The sequence below is a fragment of the Chrysemys picta genome, chromosome 1, assembly GCF_011386835.1.
Source record: "Chrysemys picta bellii isolate R12L10 chromosome 1, ASM1138683v2, whole genome shotgun sequence".
Taxonomy (NCBI): domain Eukaryota; kingdom Metazoa; phylum Chordata; order Testudines; family Emydidae; genus Chrysemys; species Chrysemys picta.
This window is the reverse complement of record NC_088791.1, coordinates 113,774,582-113,788,668: the sequence shown is the minus strand read 5'-3', so window position 1 is coordinate 113,788,668 and position 14,087 is coordinate 113,774,582. Positions and strand designations below refer to the sequence as shown.

General features: G+C 45.8%; 1 protein-coding gene across 5 annotated transcripts; it reads left to right on the top strand.

Moving 5' to 3' along the window:
• The first annotated feature begins 4,033 nt into the window (after positions 1 to 4,033).
• On the top strand, positions 4,034 to 13,296 carry LOC101941081 (perilipin-3-like). 5 transcript variants are annotated; one of them, XR_255324.4, is made up of 9 exons: positions 5,482 to 5,828; positions 6,405 to 6,475; positions 8,166 to 8,361; positions 9,227 to 9,309; positions 9,697 to 9,946; positions 10,511 to 10,698; positions 11,857 to 11,985; positions 12,083 to 12,493; positions 12,609 to 13,296. XR_255324.4 is itself a non-coding variant. In XM_005288038.4 (8 exons), the coding sequence occupies exons 1-8, from the start codon at positions 5,660 to 5,662 to the stop codon at positions 12,431 to 12,433; spliced, it is 1,437 nt and encodes a 478-aa protein (XP_005288095.2). In that variant the 5' UTR covers positions 4,034 to 5,659; the 3' UTR covers positions 12,434 to 13,296. The 5 variants fall into 5 exon arrangements, 4 of the variants coding, with proteins under 4 accessions (XP_005288095.2, XP_065423109.1, XP_065423103.1 ...); XM_005288038.4 differs by having other exon boundaries at positions 4,034 to 5,828; positions 12,083 to 13,296; XM_065567037.1 differs by having other exon boundaries at positions 5,808 to 5,884; positions 12,083 to 13,296.
• Positions 13,297 to 14,087: the final 791 nt, after the last annotated feature.

Here is a 14,087-nt window from a genome sequence, read left to right as displayed (position 1 = left end):
GCATTTATCAACTTTGAATTTCATGTACCATTTTGTTGCCCAGTCACCCTCTTTTGTGCGATCTTTGTAACACTTCCCAGTCAGCTTTTTCTCTATCTTGAGTAATTTTTTTTATCTTCCACAATTTTGCCACCTCACTGTTTTAACCCTTTCTCCAGATCATTTGTGAATATGTTGAACAGCACTGATCCCAGTACAGATTCTTGGGGGACCCTGCTATTTCCTGCTCTCCATTGTGAAAACTGACCATTTAGTTCTACCCTTTTGTTTTCTAATTCTTAGCCAGTTACTGATCCATGAGAGGACCTTCCCTCTTATCCCATGACTGCAATTTCATATTTGAGTTCCTTCTGAACCCTTGAGTGAATACCATCTGGTCCTGGTGACTTATTACTGTTTCATTTTATCAATTTGTTCTAAAAGCCCTTCAAGTGACATCACAACCTGGAACAGTTCCTCAGATTTGTCACCTAAGAAGAATCGCTCGTGTATAGAAATTTTCATCACATTCATGTGCAGTGAAGACTAATGCAAAGAATTCATTGAAATTCTTCACATCGGCCTTGTCTTCCTCAATTGTCCAGTGGCCCCACCGACTTTTTGGCACGCGTCTTGCTTCTGCTGTACTTAAAATTCTTTTTGCTGTTTAGTTTTTGTCTTTTGCTAGCTGTTTTTCAGATTCTCCTTTGGCCTGCCTAATTATACTTGACTTGTCAGTTTGTTCCTTTCTATTTTCCTCAGTAGGATTTGACTTTAAAAAATTATAAGGATGCCATTTTGCTTCTTAGTCGCCTTTTACTGTGTTTAGCCATGGTGGAATTTTTTTTTTTTTTTTTTTGGTCCTATTACTGTTTTTTGTTTAATTTTGAGCCTCTGTTATGGTGTTTTTAAAGTTTCCATGTAGTTTGCAGGCACATCACTCTTTTGACCGTTCCTTTTAGTTTCCATTTAACTAGTTTCTTCATTTTTGTGTAGCTTCAAAAATAGGAACTAAGTGCTATTGTGGGGGCTTAATTATATTATGGTCACTATGGCTGAGCTGTCAGCTCTAGTCACTACTTTGACCAGATCCTGTGCTCCATTTAAGATTAAATCAAGAATTACCTCTCCCCTTGTGGGTTCTAGGACTAGCTGCTCCAAGAAGCAGTCATTCATGCTGTCTAGGAATTTTCTCTACATCCTGTCCTGAGGCGACACATTACGCCATCAATATGGGGATAGTTGAAATCCCCCATTACTGAGTTTTCTATTTTTGTAGCTGCTAATCTCCTTGAGTTCTTCAATCACCCTCGTGGTCAGTAGTCTGTTCCTATTGCTGTGCTCTTCTTCATAAAGCATGGAATTTCTAGCCACAGAACTTCTATGGTATTTTTTTGATTCATTTAAGCTTTTTCGTATAGTTGATTCTATATGCTTTCTTTCACATGTAGTGCCACTCCCTAACCAGCACAACCTACTTTGTCATTCCTATATAGCAGTGGTTCTCAACCTGCGGCCAAATCAGCACGCAGCCGCAGCCCGTGTGACATCCTCAGGGCCATACAGGTAGTATTGGATGCGTCCAACAATAGTAAATGGGTTGAGAACCACTGCTATATACCTTATGCTGATGCTACCGTCCCCTATTGATTCTCATCGTTCCACGAAGTTTGTGTGATGCTTGTTTTATCAATAGCCTCGCTTAAGGCCAGGCACTCAAGTTCCCGCATCTTAATACTTAGATGTCTAGCATTTGTACACAAGCACTTATTAAATGTGTCTATATTTAGTTGTCTGCCTTCATGCAATGTAATTGAGGGAGGGATAGCTCAGTGGTTTGAGCATTGGCCTGCTAAACCCAGGGTTGTGAGCTCAATCCTTGAGGGGGCTACTTAGGGATCTGGGGCAAAATCAGTACTTGGCCCTGCTAATGAAGGCAGGGGCCTGGACTCGATGACCTTTCAGGGTCCCTTCCAGTTCTAGGAGATAGGCATATCTCCAATGGAAGGGGACTCTTTTTTGATTGATTCTATTCAGCTTCTACGTGTACTTTATCAACTTCTATCCTCTCCTCTTTACTAGGATATCAAAAATCTCCATTAATAGAGCCTCCCCTAGGGATGTATTTGTCCAAACAGTGTGCTCCTCTCACCCTCTTGGTTTTCCCATAGCCAGAGTTTAAAAACTCCTCTCTAACCTTTTTAATTTTATATGCCAGCAATTCTGGTCCTTCCTGTACAGGCTCTTCCTTTCTCAAAAGCTTCCCCAGCACCTAATAAACCTAACACCTTCCTCCCTACACAATCTCAACCATGCAGTGAGATCCTGCAGTTCTGCCTGTCTGTCTGGCCCTGCATGTGGAACTGGAAGCATTTCAGAGAATGCTACCATAGAGGTCCTGGACTTTACCCAGCAGTCTAAATTTGCCTTCCAGGATCTCTCTACCTTTCCCTATGACTGAGAGGTGAAGAAGGCTCCAGTCTCAGGAAAAGAAGAGCACAGAGATGGACTCCATCAACACAGTCATGACAAAGTAATAAAAAAGGGTTCGGGGGGGGCTAGATGCCAGGGATATGCTACAAGGGTAAATGAGAGGTGAGGGGGTCTGTACTGGTGTAGAGTGAGCCCTCTGACCTCTCAGGGGTACTGGGTCATGGTGACCCACAGTTATAGTTCCATTTCCACCAGCGTGGGGGTGGGGAAAGTCTTAGGTTGGAGCTCAAATGAGGCCTTTCATAAAGGTGCATTCTGCTGCCTGGTAACACAGAGAACCAGCTGAGCACAATTTTGCCAAACTTTGTATCAGCATAACATCTCCCTGATATCACTTCACTCCCAATATATCTACTGGATTCCTTAGAGACCATCTGCTGAACTTTCAACTGAGACATGATCATAAGGTCTGTACATAAAAAGTCTCAATCCATAATGAGCTGCCTGGGAGATTGCATTTGGGTGAGTTGCTCTCGTGAGAGGAATGCAGGACTAGGACTCTTTAGACGCATGTGAGCTCAGGAAAAGGATCTGTCACAAGGAAACAGGCTTAGGCAAAGAAATCTGGGTACTGATACACAATGACCAAGGGGCCGTCTATAAGGATATCATCATACAGGGAGTACCATTTGCAGGAAAGTGTCCCCATTCCTTTGGAGACAACATGGACAGCTCAGTGCACATCAGGGACCTTTTCCTGTAGCTGGGAGATTTGCCCTGGGCTAGCTGAATTTCTAAAGGTGCGGGCCTACAAAAAACTTAACAGTGTTTAGCTGTGCTGAGACCACAGCTTATCATGCTGACAAATATAATACCCCTCTACCCCGATATAATGCGGTCCTTGGGAGACAAAAAAACCTCACTGTGTTATAGGTGAGACTGCATTATATCAAACTTGCTTTGGCTCCCCCTGTTCCTTGTTCCCTGACTGCCCCCTCCAGAGACCCCCATCCCTAATCACCACAGGACTCCACCCCCTACCCAACCCCCCTGTCCCCTGACTGCTCTGACCCCTATCCACACCTCCATCCCCTGACAGGCACTCACGGCAGCGGTGGGAAGTGGAGCAGCCCGGCCCCAGCCCGCTCCACTCCGCCAGCTCCCAGCCGCCAGCTCCGCTTCCCGCCGTCGGTGAGTGCAGGGAGGTTGGGGAAAGAATGCCCCCCGCCCCCCACACTCACCTGTGGCGGGAAGCAGAGCAAAGCCCCAGCCATCTCCACTTTCCTTGCCACGGCACAAGCCGTGTCGCTGGGGGTCGGCTGGGGAAAGGTCCTGCACTCACCTGTGGCAGGAAGCGGACCGCCACACCTGGGAGCTGGCGGAGTGGAGCGGACTGGGGCCGGGCTGCTCCGCTTCCCACTGCCGACGAGTGCAGGGAGGTTGGGGAAAGGATGCCCTCCTCACTCACCTGCGGCCCCAGCCCGCTCCACTCCGCCAGCTCCCAGCCGCGGCACTCCACTTCCTGCTGCCAGTGAGTGCGGGGAGGTTGGGGAAAGGATGCCCCCCCCCCACGTACTCACCTGCAGTGGGAAGCGGAGCACTGCGGCTGGGAGCTGGCAAAGTGGAGCGGGCTGGGGCCGGGCTGCTCCGCTTCCGTCGCTGCTGGTGAGTGCGGGGGGGATCCCTTCCTCCAAGCCCCCTCCCCCAAGCGACACGGCTGGAGCTGGTGTGAGGGAAGTAGAGCGGGCTGCTCCCGGCCTCCCGCTAATCCCCTGGGCCACTCTGGGACTGCAGGGCCCCCAAAAGTGTCCTCCCCCAGCTCCTGCCTCCCAGACCCTGGCGGGGGAGCCCCTGACCGCCCCCGAGACCCTCTGCTCCTTATCCAACCCCTCAGCCCCGGACTGGCCCAGCACCCTTAACAAGCTGCTCAGAGCAGCGTGTCAGAGCTTTACCGTGTTGTATGTGAACCCGCCTTATATCGGGTTGCGTTATATCGGGGTAGAGGTGTATTGTTTCCTTGTACTCCCACATCTGTCCATCTCCATCGGTTGTCTCTTGTCTTTTACTTAGACTGTTAGCCCCTTGGGGCAGGGACTGTTTTTTGTTTTCTGCTTGTACAGCACCTAGCGCAGTGGGGCCTTGGTCCATGACAGGGGTTCCCAGCACTATAATAATACAAATAATAATAAAGGGTGGAGAATGAAGAGAAGAGAAGTTGCTACATGGACGAAGAACAAACTAAAGAACCTCTAGCTCTTTTGTTCTGTCCATGTCTCTCTTGCCCTTTGCTGTTCTACCCAATTATGCAATAACTAATCAAAAATGACAAGTTATACCAGTGGTCCCCAAGGCGGTGCCCGCGAGTGCCGCGGTGCCCGCGAGCACCAGGGCGCCCACCGAGACATTTATGTGCTCCCGCCTAGTGCCCAGCAGGGGAGAGAAGCTGCGTCCCTGTGCCTGCCGGGGACAGAGAACTTCGGGGCTGCAGGCTGCGGGCGCCGGTGTTCTCGGTCCCTGGCAGGCGTGGGCCGTGACTTAAGCCAGAGAGAAGCCAGGGCCCTGCGCCTGCTGGGGACGGAGAACTCCAGGGCTGCAGGCGCCAGTGTTCTCTGTCCTCACGGCTTCTCTCCAGCTTCTCTCTTCTCTCTGGATTCATATATTATGTAATATTAAATATTACGTTTTTCGTATTATTTAATGTACAAATACAAAATAAGCCTTGAAAAATTGTTGGCGCCCGCCACACTCTTCTGAAAACATGAATGTGCTACTGGCCACGAAAAGGTTGGGGACCACTGAGTTATACCATGAGATGGTTTCTGGTAGCAAGCTATATTTTAGGATGGGTTATGGGCAAAGATTCTCCCAACCCTGCTGCTCATTAGGCAGTAAGATGATGGGAAGGGAAAGTTACTCAGGACCCAGGTTTGATTCTCATTTATACTACTTATAATATTACCCTATAGCAAATAAGTTGAAAAAATTCACAATAATACACTTGTAGCTTTTAAATTACCCAAAGTGAATCCATGCAGATTGGCTCTCTCACTGCCTGCTCTACATTAATAAGAAACACTTGCACAGAGTAGTAAGGCCTAGCTCCTTAAAGTTATTTAGACTCCTAACTTTGATTGAAAGCAATGGGTATTAAGTGCCTTAAGACCTCTGTAGATCTGGACCAAACTGCTCACAGGAGAGTTCATCTTGAACTACTAAGAAATTAACCAAAGGGGTCAATTGCAATCATATGTGTACAATTATTCACTTTCCCAAGAACCCCTGTATGTTGTCCCACATACATTCTATCCTCATTGGTCACAGCAGAGAGTACTTCTTTCTCACAGGTTTGCTGAACTGTCAGTCTTCAGCTCCTGACCACCTTTCTCCCCAAAGACATCACCAGAGGTACATAAAAGGTGAGTAGGTTGATGTGAGTACTTACTGGAATATCAAGTACAGCTGATAAGGCCAGGTAAATAATTATTGTAGATGAGATGATGGTAAATAAAAACACTTTGTTTTCTTTATGCATTTATTAGTTTCAAGTATATAGTAATTTGTGTAAAATGCTACTTTTTAAAATTTATGAGTGATGCAGTTTGTATTTCTGGTTTGTGGTTGTTTGTTTGTTTTGTTTTTTCCTTTTCTACTTATCTCCTGATAGGGGAGAGAGAGGAGGCATTAAGTTGGGGGCTTCTTTACTGTGATCTATAACTGATAGCTTTGGCTTTTTTTTTTTTTTTTTTTCTGCCTGATATGTAAGAACAAGACTTTAGGCTTGTGAGAGAGAACTCCTCTCAAATGTGACTGCTCAGAGATTCTTTTAATCCTACATCATATGTGAGAAATAGTCTGTAAATTCTATCTAAGAGGTTAACTAGATATTTCATAGTTCTTAAGCTATGATTGATGTGAATGTTGTTAAGCTGCAACATTAGTCAAATGAGTTTGTGCTCTTGACCTGTAACTGCTCCACCTCTCTTGCCTTTCAGCTGTATCTGACTCCGCTATGTCTTCTGAGAAGCAAATAAATGATTCTTCCTTAGAGAACCAGGAGCAACAGGTATGTACATGGTATTAAGAGGGTGATATACTGACTCTCCCCTATCACTGTCTAAAAGATATTCTACTAAATGTAAAAAAAGTTGTAGCAGTGTTTTTAAAGTAAGTGTGGAGGTTGGGAAAGCCATCAGGTGCAGAGGAGTACATGATTTGGACAGAGACATCCCCTAGGAGAGGATCTATTAATGGGGCTTCTCTATCTCTTAGTAAGGAGGGGAGGATGGAAGCTGGCAAAGTACAGGTAGGAAATGAAGAGAGTCCCATTCAATTACATTAAGTTGCAAATAGTGAAGTCCAAAGCTGCCTGAAAAGAACGAAGGGATTTCAGAAAAGTAGGTGACTAGGCAACAAAATGGCAGATAATATTCAATGTTGATAAATGCAAGCTAATGTACATTGAAAAAACATAATCCCACACACCAAGTTATATCTAAATTAGCTGTTTTCACAAAAGAAACTTCTTGAAGTCCATTGAGCAGATGTTTTCAGAGAACTATCCGCAATGTGCAGTAGCAGTTAAAAAAGCTAGGGATGTTGGGAATCATTAGGAAATGGGTAGATAATAAAACAGAAAAATATCATCATGCCCTTATATAAATCTATAATATACCCACACCTTGACTACCACACACAGTTCTGGTTGCCCCATATCAAAAGAGGATGTATTAGAATTGAAAAAGGTACAGAGAAAGGCACCAAAATGATTAGGGACATGGAACAGCTTCCATATGAGGTGAGATTAAAAAGACTGGGGTGGCTCATCTTAGAGAAGAGATTACTAAGGGGAGGTCTATAAAATCACAAATGGTGTAGAGAAGGTGAATAGGGAAGTGTTGTGAAGGAGTAAACATGACCCAAGAACCAGGGGTCCCCCAGTGAAACTGATAGGCAGCAGGCTTAAAAGAAAAAACTACTTCACACAACACACTGACCTGTGGAACTCATTGCTATGGGATGTTGTGAAGGCCATAAGTATAAGTTCATGGGGAGAGGTCCATTCCTGGCTATTAGCCAACATGGCCAGGGGATACAACCTCATGCTCTGGGTGTCTCTCTAGCCTGACTGCCAGAAACCAGGAGTGAACACCAGGGGATGGATCACTTGATTCCCTCCTGAAGCAATCTGGCATTGGCCATGATTGGAAGACTATATACTAGGGTAGATTTAGCCATACTGGATCAAACCAATGGTCTTTCTTGTGTTCTAGCAATCCATCATAGTCTGGAGTTGAGTGACTCCAGAGCTGAATATTCATGGTGATTGTTTCCCATCCTATGAAGGAGACAGTGTGATTGGCTTTCTTCAGCACTAATGAAACTTTCTTAAAACATGCCAAGCTTGACCTAGCTGTAAGCTACTCTAGGAACTGATCTATAAATCTGAATAAACCTTCCAGATAACTAATAGCTCTTCAGTTGCAATAATAGGTCTCTCCTCAAAGAGGAAGACTTGCACTTGGATCTTTCAGCTAGTTAATACAGTATCCCATAGTAATTAGAGGACCATTTGACTCTGTAACCCTTCAGACTGCTGAGAACTTAAGAGCCTTTGAATTAGTGTGGGAGGAAAGGTTCATGACTATGAAATACCTGCAAGGTGCTAACTGACTTTACTGCCTCTGTAGGCTTTTCAGTATGATGCTCTCAGTGGCTCTTTCACAAATCTCTCTCTCCCCCTTTCTTGCTTGCAGAATCTCTTGAGGCGGGTGGCCAGTCTGCCCTTGGTCAGCTCTGCCTATGACATGGCTGCAACTGCCTACACCTCCACCAAGGAGAGCCACCCCTACCTAAAGTCCTTGTGTGATGTGGCAGAGAAAGGAGTGAAGACCATTAGTGAGGCTGCAGCCAGCAGGGCACAGCCAATTCTGACTTCATTTGAACCACAGAGTGAGTAAACTGGGCTTGCAGGTTGTTTTATGAATGAACATAAGTGTCTCCATCCCAAGTGCAGACATAGAGTGCAATGGCTCACAGTCCCATGTCTCGTGTTTCTTTTTGAAGGCCTATAATCTTGCACTTATGCTTGGGTGGGGGGAGGGTGTTTTCTCCTTACTCCTTGATATAACTACAGTCCAGAGATCCTACCCTGCTGAGCACCTACCTTTTTTCATTTTAAGGTTCCTGCCTATTTTGAGACTTGGTCAGTTTCTCACCGGCAGAGAAGTCATTGCCAAATAACTTCAGTGACTGCAAGACTGTCTTCAGCCTCTAGTGATGCACAGACAACTTGACTAACCCAATCCATAGATTGCCCACATAAAGTAATCCTCTTGAGTGCGAAACCTGTTAAATTCTAATGGCCTTTTAGAAATAAGGAATTGGGGATGACTCCTGGGTGCTCATGCTTAGATTTTTAAGGGGCTCATTTTTCAGAAGTGCTGAACACCTAAAAGTCAGGTCCCTCTAAATATCAAGGTTCATGCAGGAATGGGTTTGGTTGCTAGAAAGGACTGCTGTGGCCATCTAATCTGACCAGCTGCATAACACAAGCCCCAAAAATAATGCAGGACTTCCCTGAAATAAAGGCCAATAGCTAAGGCTGAAGTAAAGCATATGTCTTAGGAAAAACATTCTATCTTGACTTAAATTCCCAGGGATGGCGTCTCCATCATAATCCTACATACATTTTCTCCAGTAGCTTACTACCCTTGGAGAAGACCTGGCTGAATTTGTCGTCATAGCAATGACCCTGCACTTTAGTTGATCAAACTGCGTTTGAGTTGTAGGGGACTAAACTTGCCTTTCTCTATAGTTGCAACAGCAAATGAATATGCTATTAAGGGACTGGACACACTGGAAGAGAAGCTGCCAAGCCTTCAAATTACAGCGGATAAGGTAAACTTATTCTGCTTTTCTCTAGAGAAGGTTGTAGCCACATAAACCATGTAGGGTAAGAACTGGACCAGTCCAGAGCTCTGGAGGCAGCCTCATGAACAGACTCTGGTTCAGGAAAGTGGCTGAATCATGTAAAGGAGCTACCCAGGAACAGAGATTTATTGCCTATCTAGAATGAGGCAAAAATAGGAGGGTAGCTAAAGTCTAGTAAATAGTGATCAACTAGATTGTGGTATAATGATTCTTCCCTAGAGAAAGCTATGTAGAATTTGAGGAAAGGGTATGGTGGGGGGGGAGGAGGGACAGACCTCTGGATTTCAAGCAGAGAATTTTATAAACAATAAATTTTTCTTCATTATCAAATATCTTCTGCTGTCACCTCTGTAGGTTGCTTCAGACCCCAAGGAGCTGGTGCCATCCAAACTGGAAGCTGCCAGCAGATTCTCCAGCTTAGTAGATGTGACCAGAGAAGCTGTGCAAGAGAGTATGGAGTCCACCAAGTCAGTTATGACCCACAGTGTGAACACAGTCATGGGTTCAAGAATGGGCCAGATGGCTGCAAGTGGTGTGGAAGCAGTGCTGGAGAAATCGGAGGAGCTGTTAGATCAATATCTCCCCATAACAGATGAGGAACTAGGTCAGAACACATCTGAATCATGAGATGCTGGTTGCCTTCATTAGAGGTCTTAGTTCTTTTATTTTCAAGAAGGCCCTTTTCACCTTATGACCTGCAAAGCTGGAGCCAAATATTATGCTCAGCCTGTCTTGCATTCACCCACCTGGTCCTTCATTTAGACATCTGCTTTTCCTGTACCATCAAAGGTAGCTGAACAGTGCTGACCAGTTCACAGGCTACTGTAAAGTAGGTGGAGATGGTTAGAATGTAACTTGTATCCTGAGGCTTATCTATCCAGACAATGAGATGTATTGGGCTCTTCGGGTGGGGAGTGATGAAGGGGAATGAGTTAGTGTCCAAATCCCTTCAACTCTTCCTAGTGCAGCTATCAAATGTGCCTGAAAAGGCAATTTCCAAATAGGAATAGCTGTGGTTACTATTGCTTGTGACACATCTAGCAACTTCCTGACATAATGAATCCAACAAGATATGGAAAGTAGCTGTAGTCTAGCAGTATGGCAAAAGGGAGGAAGGCATGAAGTGTGTGATTTGTTTTGTGTGTCAAACCCCATTTATTTCTTTCAGCTGAACTTGCAACATCTATAAAGGAGGATGGAGTGGCTCCTCTCCAGCCTCAAAGTTACTTTGTGCGCTTAGGCTCCCTGTCAAGCAAACTCCGCCACCGTGCCTACCAGCATTCTCTAGCCAAGATTAAAAATACCAGGCAGAGTATCCAAGAGACTCTCTCCCAGCTTCATCAAACCATTGATCTGGTAGGAACTTTCTCTGCAGCATTCTATTCTGGAGCTGATTTGGGCTGAGCAGACGGAGACCAAAGTGTCTTCTCTACAAGGTGTCTAGGCTCTCCTGTTCTCCCTGACTACCCATGTTGCACTGGAACTAGCTGCTTCCTAAGCTAGTCTCTAACCTGGGTCTAGGCCAGGGCGGGCGAACTTCTTGGCCTGAGGGCCACATCAGGTTTCTGAAATTGTATGGAGGGCCAGTTAGGGGAGGCTGTGCCTCCCCAAACAGCCAGGGGTGGCCTGGCCTCCCTGATGCCCCCCAGGACCCTTGCCCCAGCCACTCCTCCCTGTCCCCTGACCACTGCCCCATCCAACCCCTCCTCTCATTCCTGACTGTGCTCCCCAGGACCCCTGCCCTATCCAACCACCCCTTCTCCCTCACTGCCCTGGGAACCTCTGCCCCCCGCTGCCCCATCCAACCCCATCCTCTGACCACCCTGACACCTATCCCCACTCCTGACCCCTACCCCAAACTCCCCTGCCCCCTTACCATGCTGCCTGGAGCACCAGGACAGGCAGCCATGCCACCTGGCTGGAGCCAGCCATGCCACGCCACTGTGCAGCACAGAGCACCGGCTCAGGCCACCGCTCTGCAGCTGCAATGCCCAACAAGAGCTCGCAGCCCAGAGCATTGCGCTGGTGGTACAGTGAGCTGAGGCTGCAGGGGAGGGGGAACAGTAGGGGAGGGGCCAGGGGCTAGCCTCCCAGGCAAGGAGCTCAGGGGCCAGGCAGGAGGGTCCCACGGGCCAGATGTGGCCTGCGAGCCGCAGTTTGCCCACCTCTGGTCTAGGCAAGCAGCCAACTCCAACTGCCATAATATCTTGGTTCCATCAAACTTCACAAGCTAAGCAACACCTGGCCAACTTGGTCTCTGAAAGGGAGATCTCTGAAGAAAGCAGGTGTTGCAAGTGAGTGACTCGGAGGGGGGGGAGATAATTTCCTCTTGGCTATGGAGCACTCTGTGTATGTCTCTGGCATATATGCCAAACATACTGAAATATAGTCCAGTCATCACTGGCATGGAGGAAGCTCCAGCATCTTGTAGATGCTCTAAAATGCTTGTGATGTATAAAAGGTGCTGTGTTGTGAAGTGTTGTGGTAAGACTCCTTTTCTCCTTGCTCCTCCAGATTGAATACATGAAGCAAGGAGTGGATCAGAAGCTTCAAGATGGCCAAGAGAAGCTCCACCAAATGTGGCTGGACTGGAGCAAGAGGCAGACAGGAGGGGGTGAGGACACAGACTTGGTACAACCTGAGGTATCTAATTAGCCAGGATCCAGCTTTGGGCTGTGGCATTTCTGCCTATCTCAAGAGTCGTCTTCTTCTACCTCACTAACCACTTGTTTCCTTTCAGCAACTGGAGTCTCATGCTCTGACAATGTTTCAGAGCATTATCCAGCAGCTGCAGGCAACCTGCCTGACCCTAATGTCAAGCATCCAAGGCTTCCCCTCCAACATCCAGGATAAGGTGCAGCAGGTTCGCCACAGCACAAAAGAGCTCCAGGCTTCATTCTCCACGGTCCACTCCTTCCAAGACCTCTCCAGCAGAATCCTGACCCAGAGCCGCAAACAGGTCACCAAAGCCCAGGGGTACATGGATGAGCTGCTAGAGTACATAGTGCACAACACTCCTCTGTCCTGGCTAGTGGGACCCTTCATGCTGTCTGGTAAAATACCAGATGAAGCCATGGAACCATCAGAATGAAGGTGGGGAAGACTAAATAGCTTCTGTAATCAGCTCTGTCAAACTTACTGCAGCTCACTGGTAAAGGACCAAATTTTTCTTACACTTTTATAGTGATTAACAAATAAGGTCTGAAAGCTTAAACCTTTGTGCAGCCACCTCCTGACATTAGATTGAATTGTTTTTTTTCTTGTAGGAAATGAAGCTGCTTGCAGCTCCTGGTTCAAACATTCTTCACCACAATCCTGGAGAGGCACTTCCTCCCCTGGATAGCATGGGGTAGAACTCAATCTCACATCTTGCATGGGCTGCATGCTACCTGGGGCTGAGCTAAGATAAAAACAATGATTGTTTTTTTTTTTGCTTTCTAAATAGCAATGATGTCACCAGAAGTATCTCTCTAAAGTGAGGGTGAAATATGAATGTAAAACAATACACGAACTGCATACTACACTCCAGGCACTCAACAATCTACATCTGGAATACTCCCCACAATCTTAAAGTGTAGTGGCTAAGAACTAGGTTACTTCTGGTGAAAGCTGGTTTTGCTCTAGTGAAGTAGACTTCTCCAACTTAGAGAAGTTCTTGCTAGAACTTAAGACTTCCTTCTTAAAGCAGGGAGAAATGGTACTAAATACACCTTCAGCTCTAGGTGTCTTAGTCGGATTGCTGAACAAGTCATTGACATAAACTATGGCCTTTCTAGTGCATGAAAATATATACTGTTACTCAGATGACTGTAACCATACCACACAGGCTAGTGTACTGGTGACTACCTTTACACTTGTTTTGGTAACTGACTCATATTCCCTTGTAACTTCTCCTCAAATTGCTGTAGTAGAGAACTTTTGTCTCTTGTAAAATAAACATGTATTGCATACAAACCTGTCTGAGCTTGTTCTTGAATTGCTTTAGCTATGCTTAAAGTTAAACACTGGAAAGGACTACTGTAATTATAATTAATCTCCTGCATAACACAGGAATCCATTCCAGGAAGTCTAATAGCTGTAAGTGAATGAGCATCTCTTTAAAAATTTCCAGGGCTGGAGAACCAACAACCACCCTTGGCAACCTGATACCATTAAGAAAAGGTATGAGACCATACAAACAGCTGCCTGTCCGTCCTTCACGCACATCTTTCGTCAGGATCTTAAGGAAGATAGTGTTTCCACATAGCATCCCAGAATTCTTATTAGTTTAGTTGGGACCAATAAAGATCCTCATTCCTGGGCCCTTAGGGTCCTAAACCTCTTTTGAGGGTTAGATAAACATTATTTGCCTCCCTCTGTATCAGACCAGAGGGAGAGTAGGAGGAGATGGTGCCTTTAGCCTCAACATCAAAAATGGTAACTTGAAAATCTCCAAATTGGATATAGCACTGCAGGAGCTTCTGGTTTCATAAAACAGGGATTAAAATAAATTCAAAGCATGTGTGGCTCTACTACTTTGCATAAAATGTGAAATTACACCAGTAAACATGTTGGTTAATAATCTTGTACACAACCTAGAAGTTTGTGTACGAGTCCTGCATCCATTTACTATTCTTTGAACTAATGTTCTTACTGCTGTCTACTCAGTACTACGTGCTACTGATCTATAGATCTCCCAAAGCATGAGTCCCACTACATCTGCTGCTTTTGGGAACTACATATGAATAGTAGACCACGCACTAACT

Bases quoted from the DNA above. Each gene is read 5' to 3' on its own strand.
- LOC101941081 (XM_005288038.4), top strand. From the start codon at position 5,660: ATGTGTACAATTATTCACTTTCCCAAGAACCCCTGTATGTTGTCCCAC. The intron at 6,476-8,165 runs GTATGTACATGG...TCTTGCTTGCAG, and splicing joins TAGAGAACCAGGAGCAACAG to AATCTCTTGAGGCGGGTGGC. The intron at 9,947-10,510 runs GTCAGAACACAT...TATTTCTTTCAG, and splicing joins CATAACAGATGAGGAACTAG to CTGAACTTGCAACATCTATA.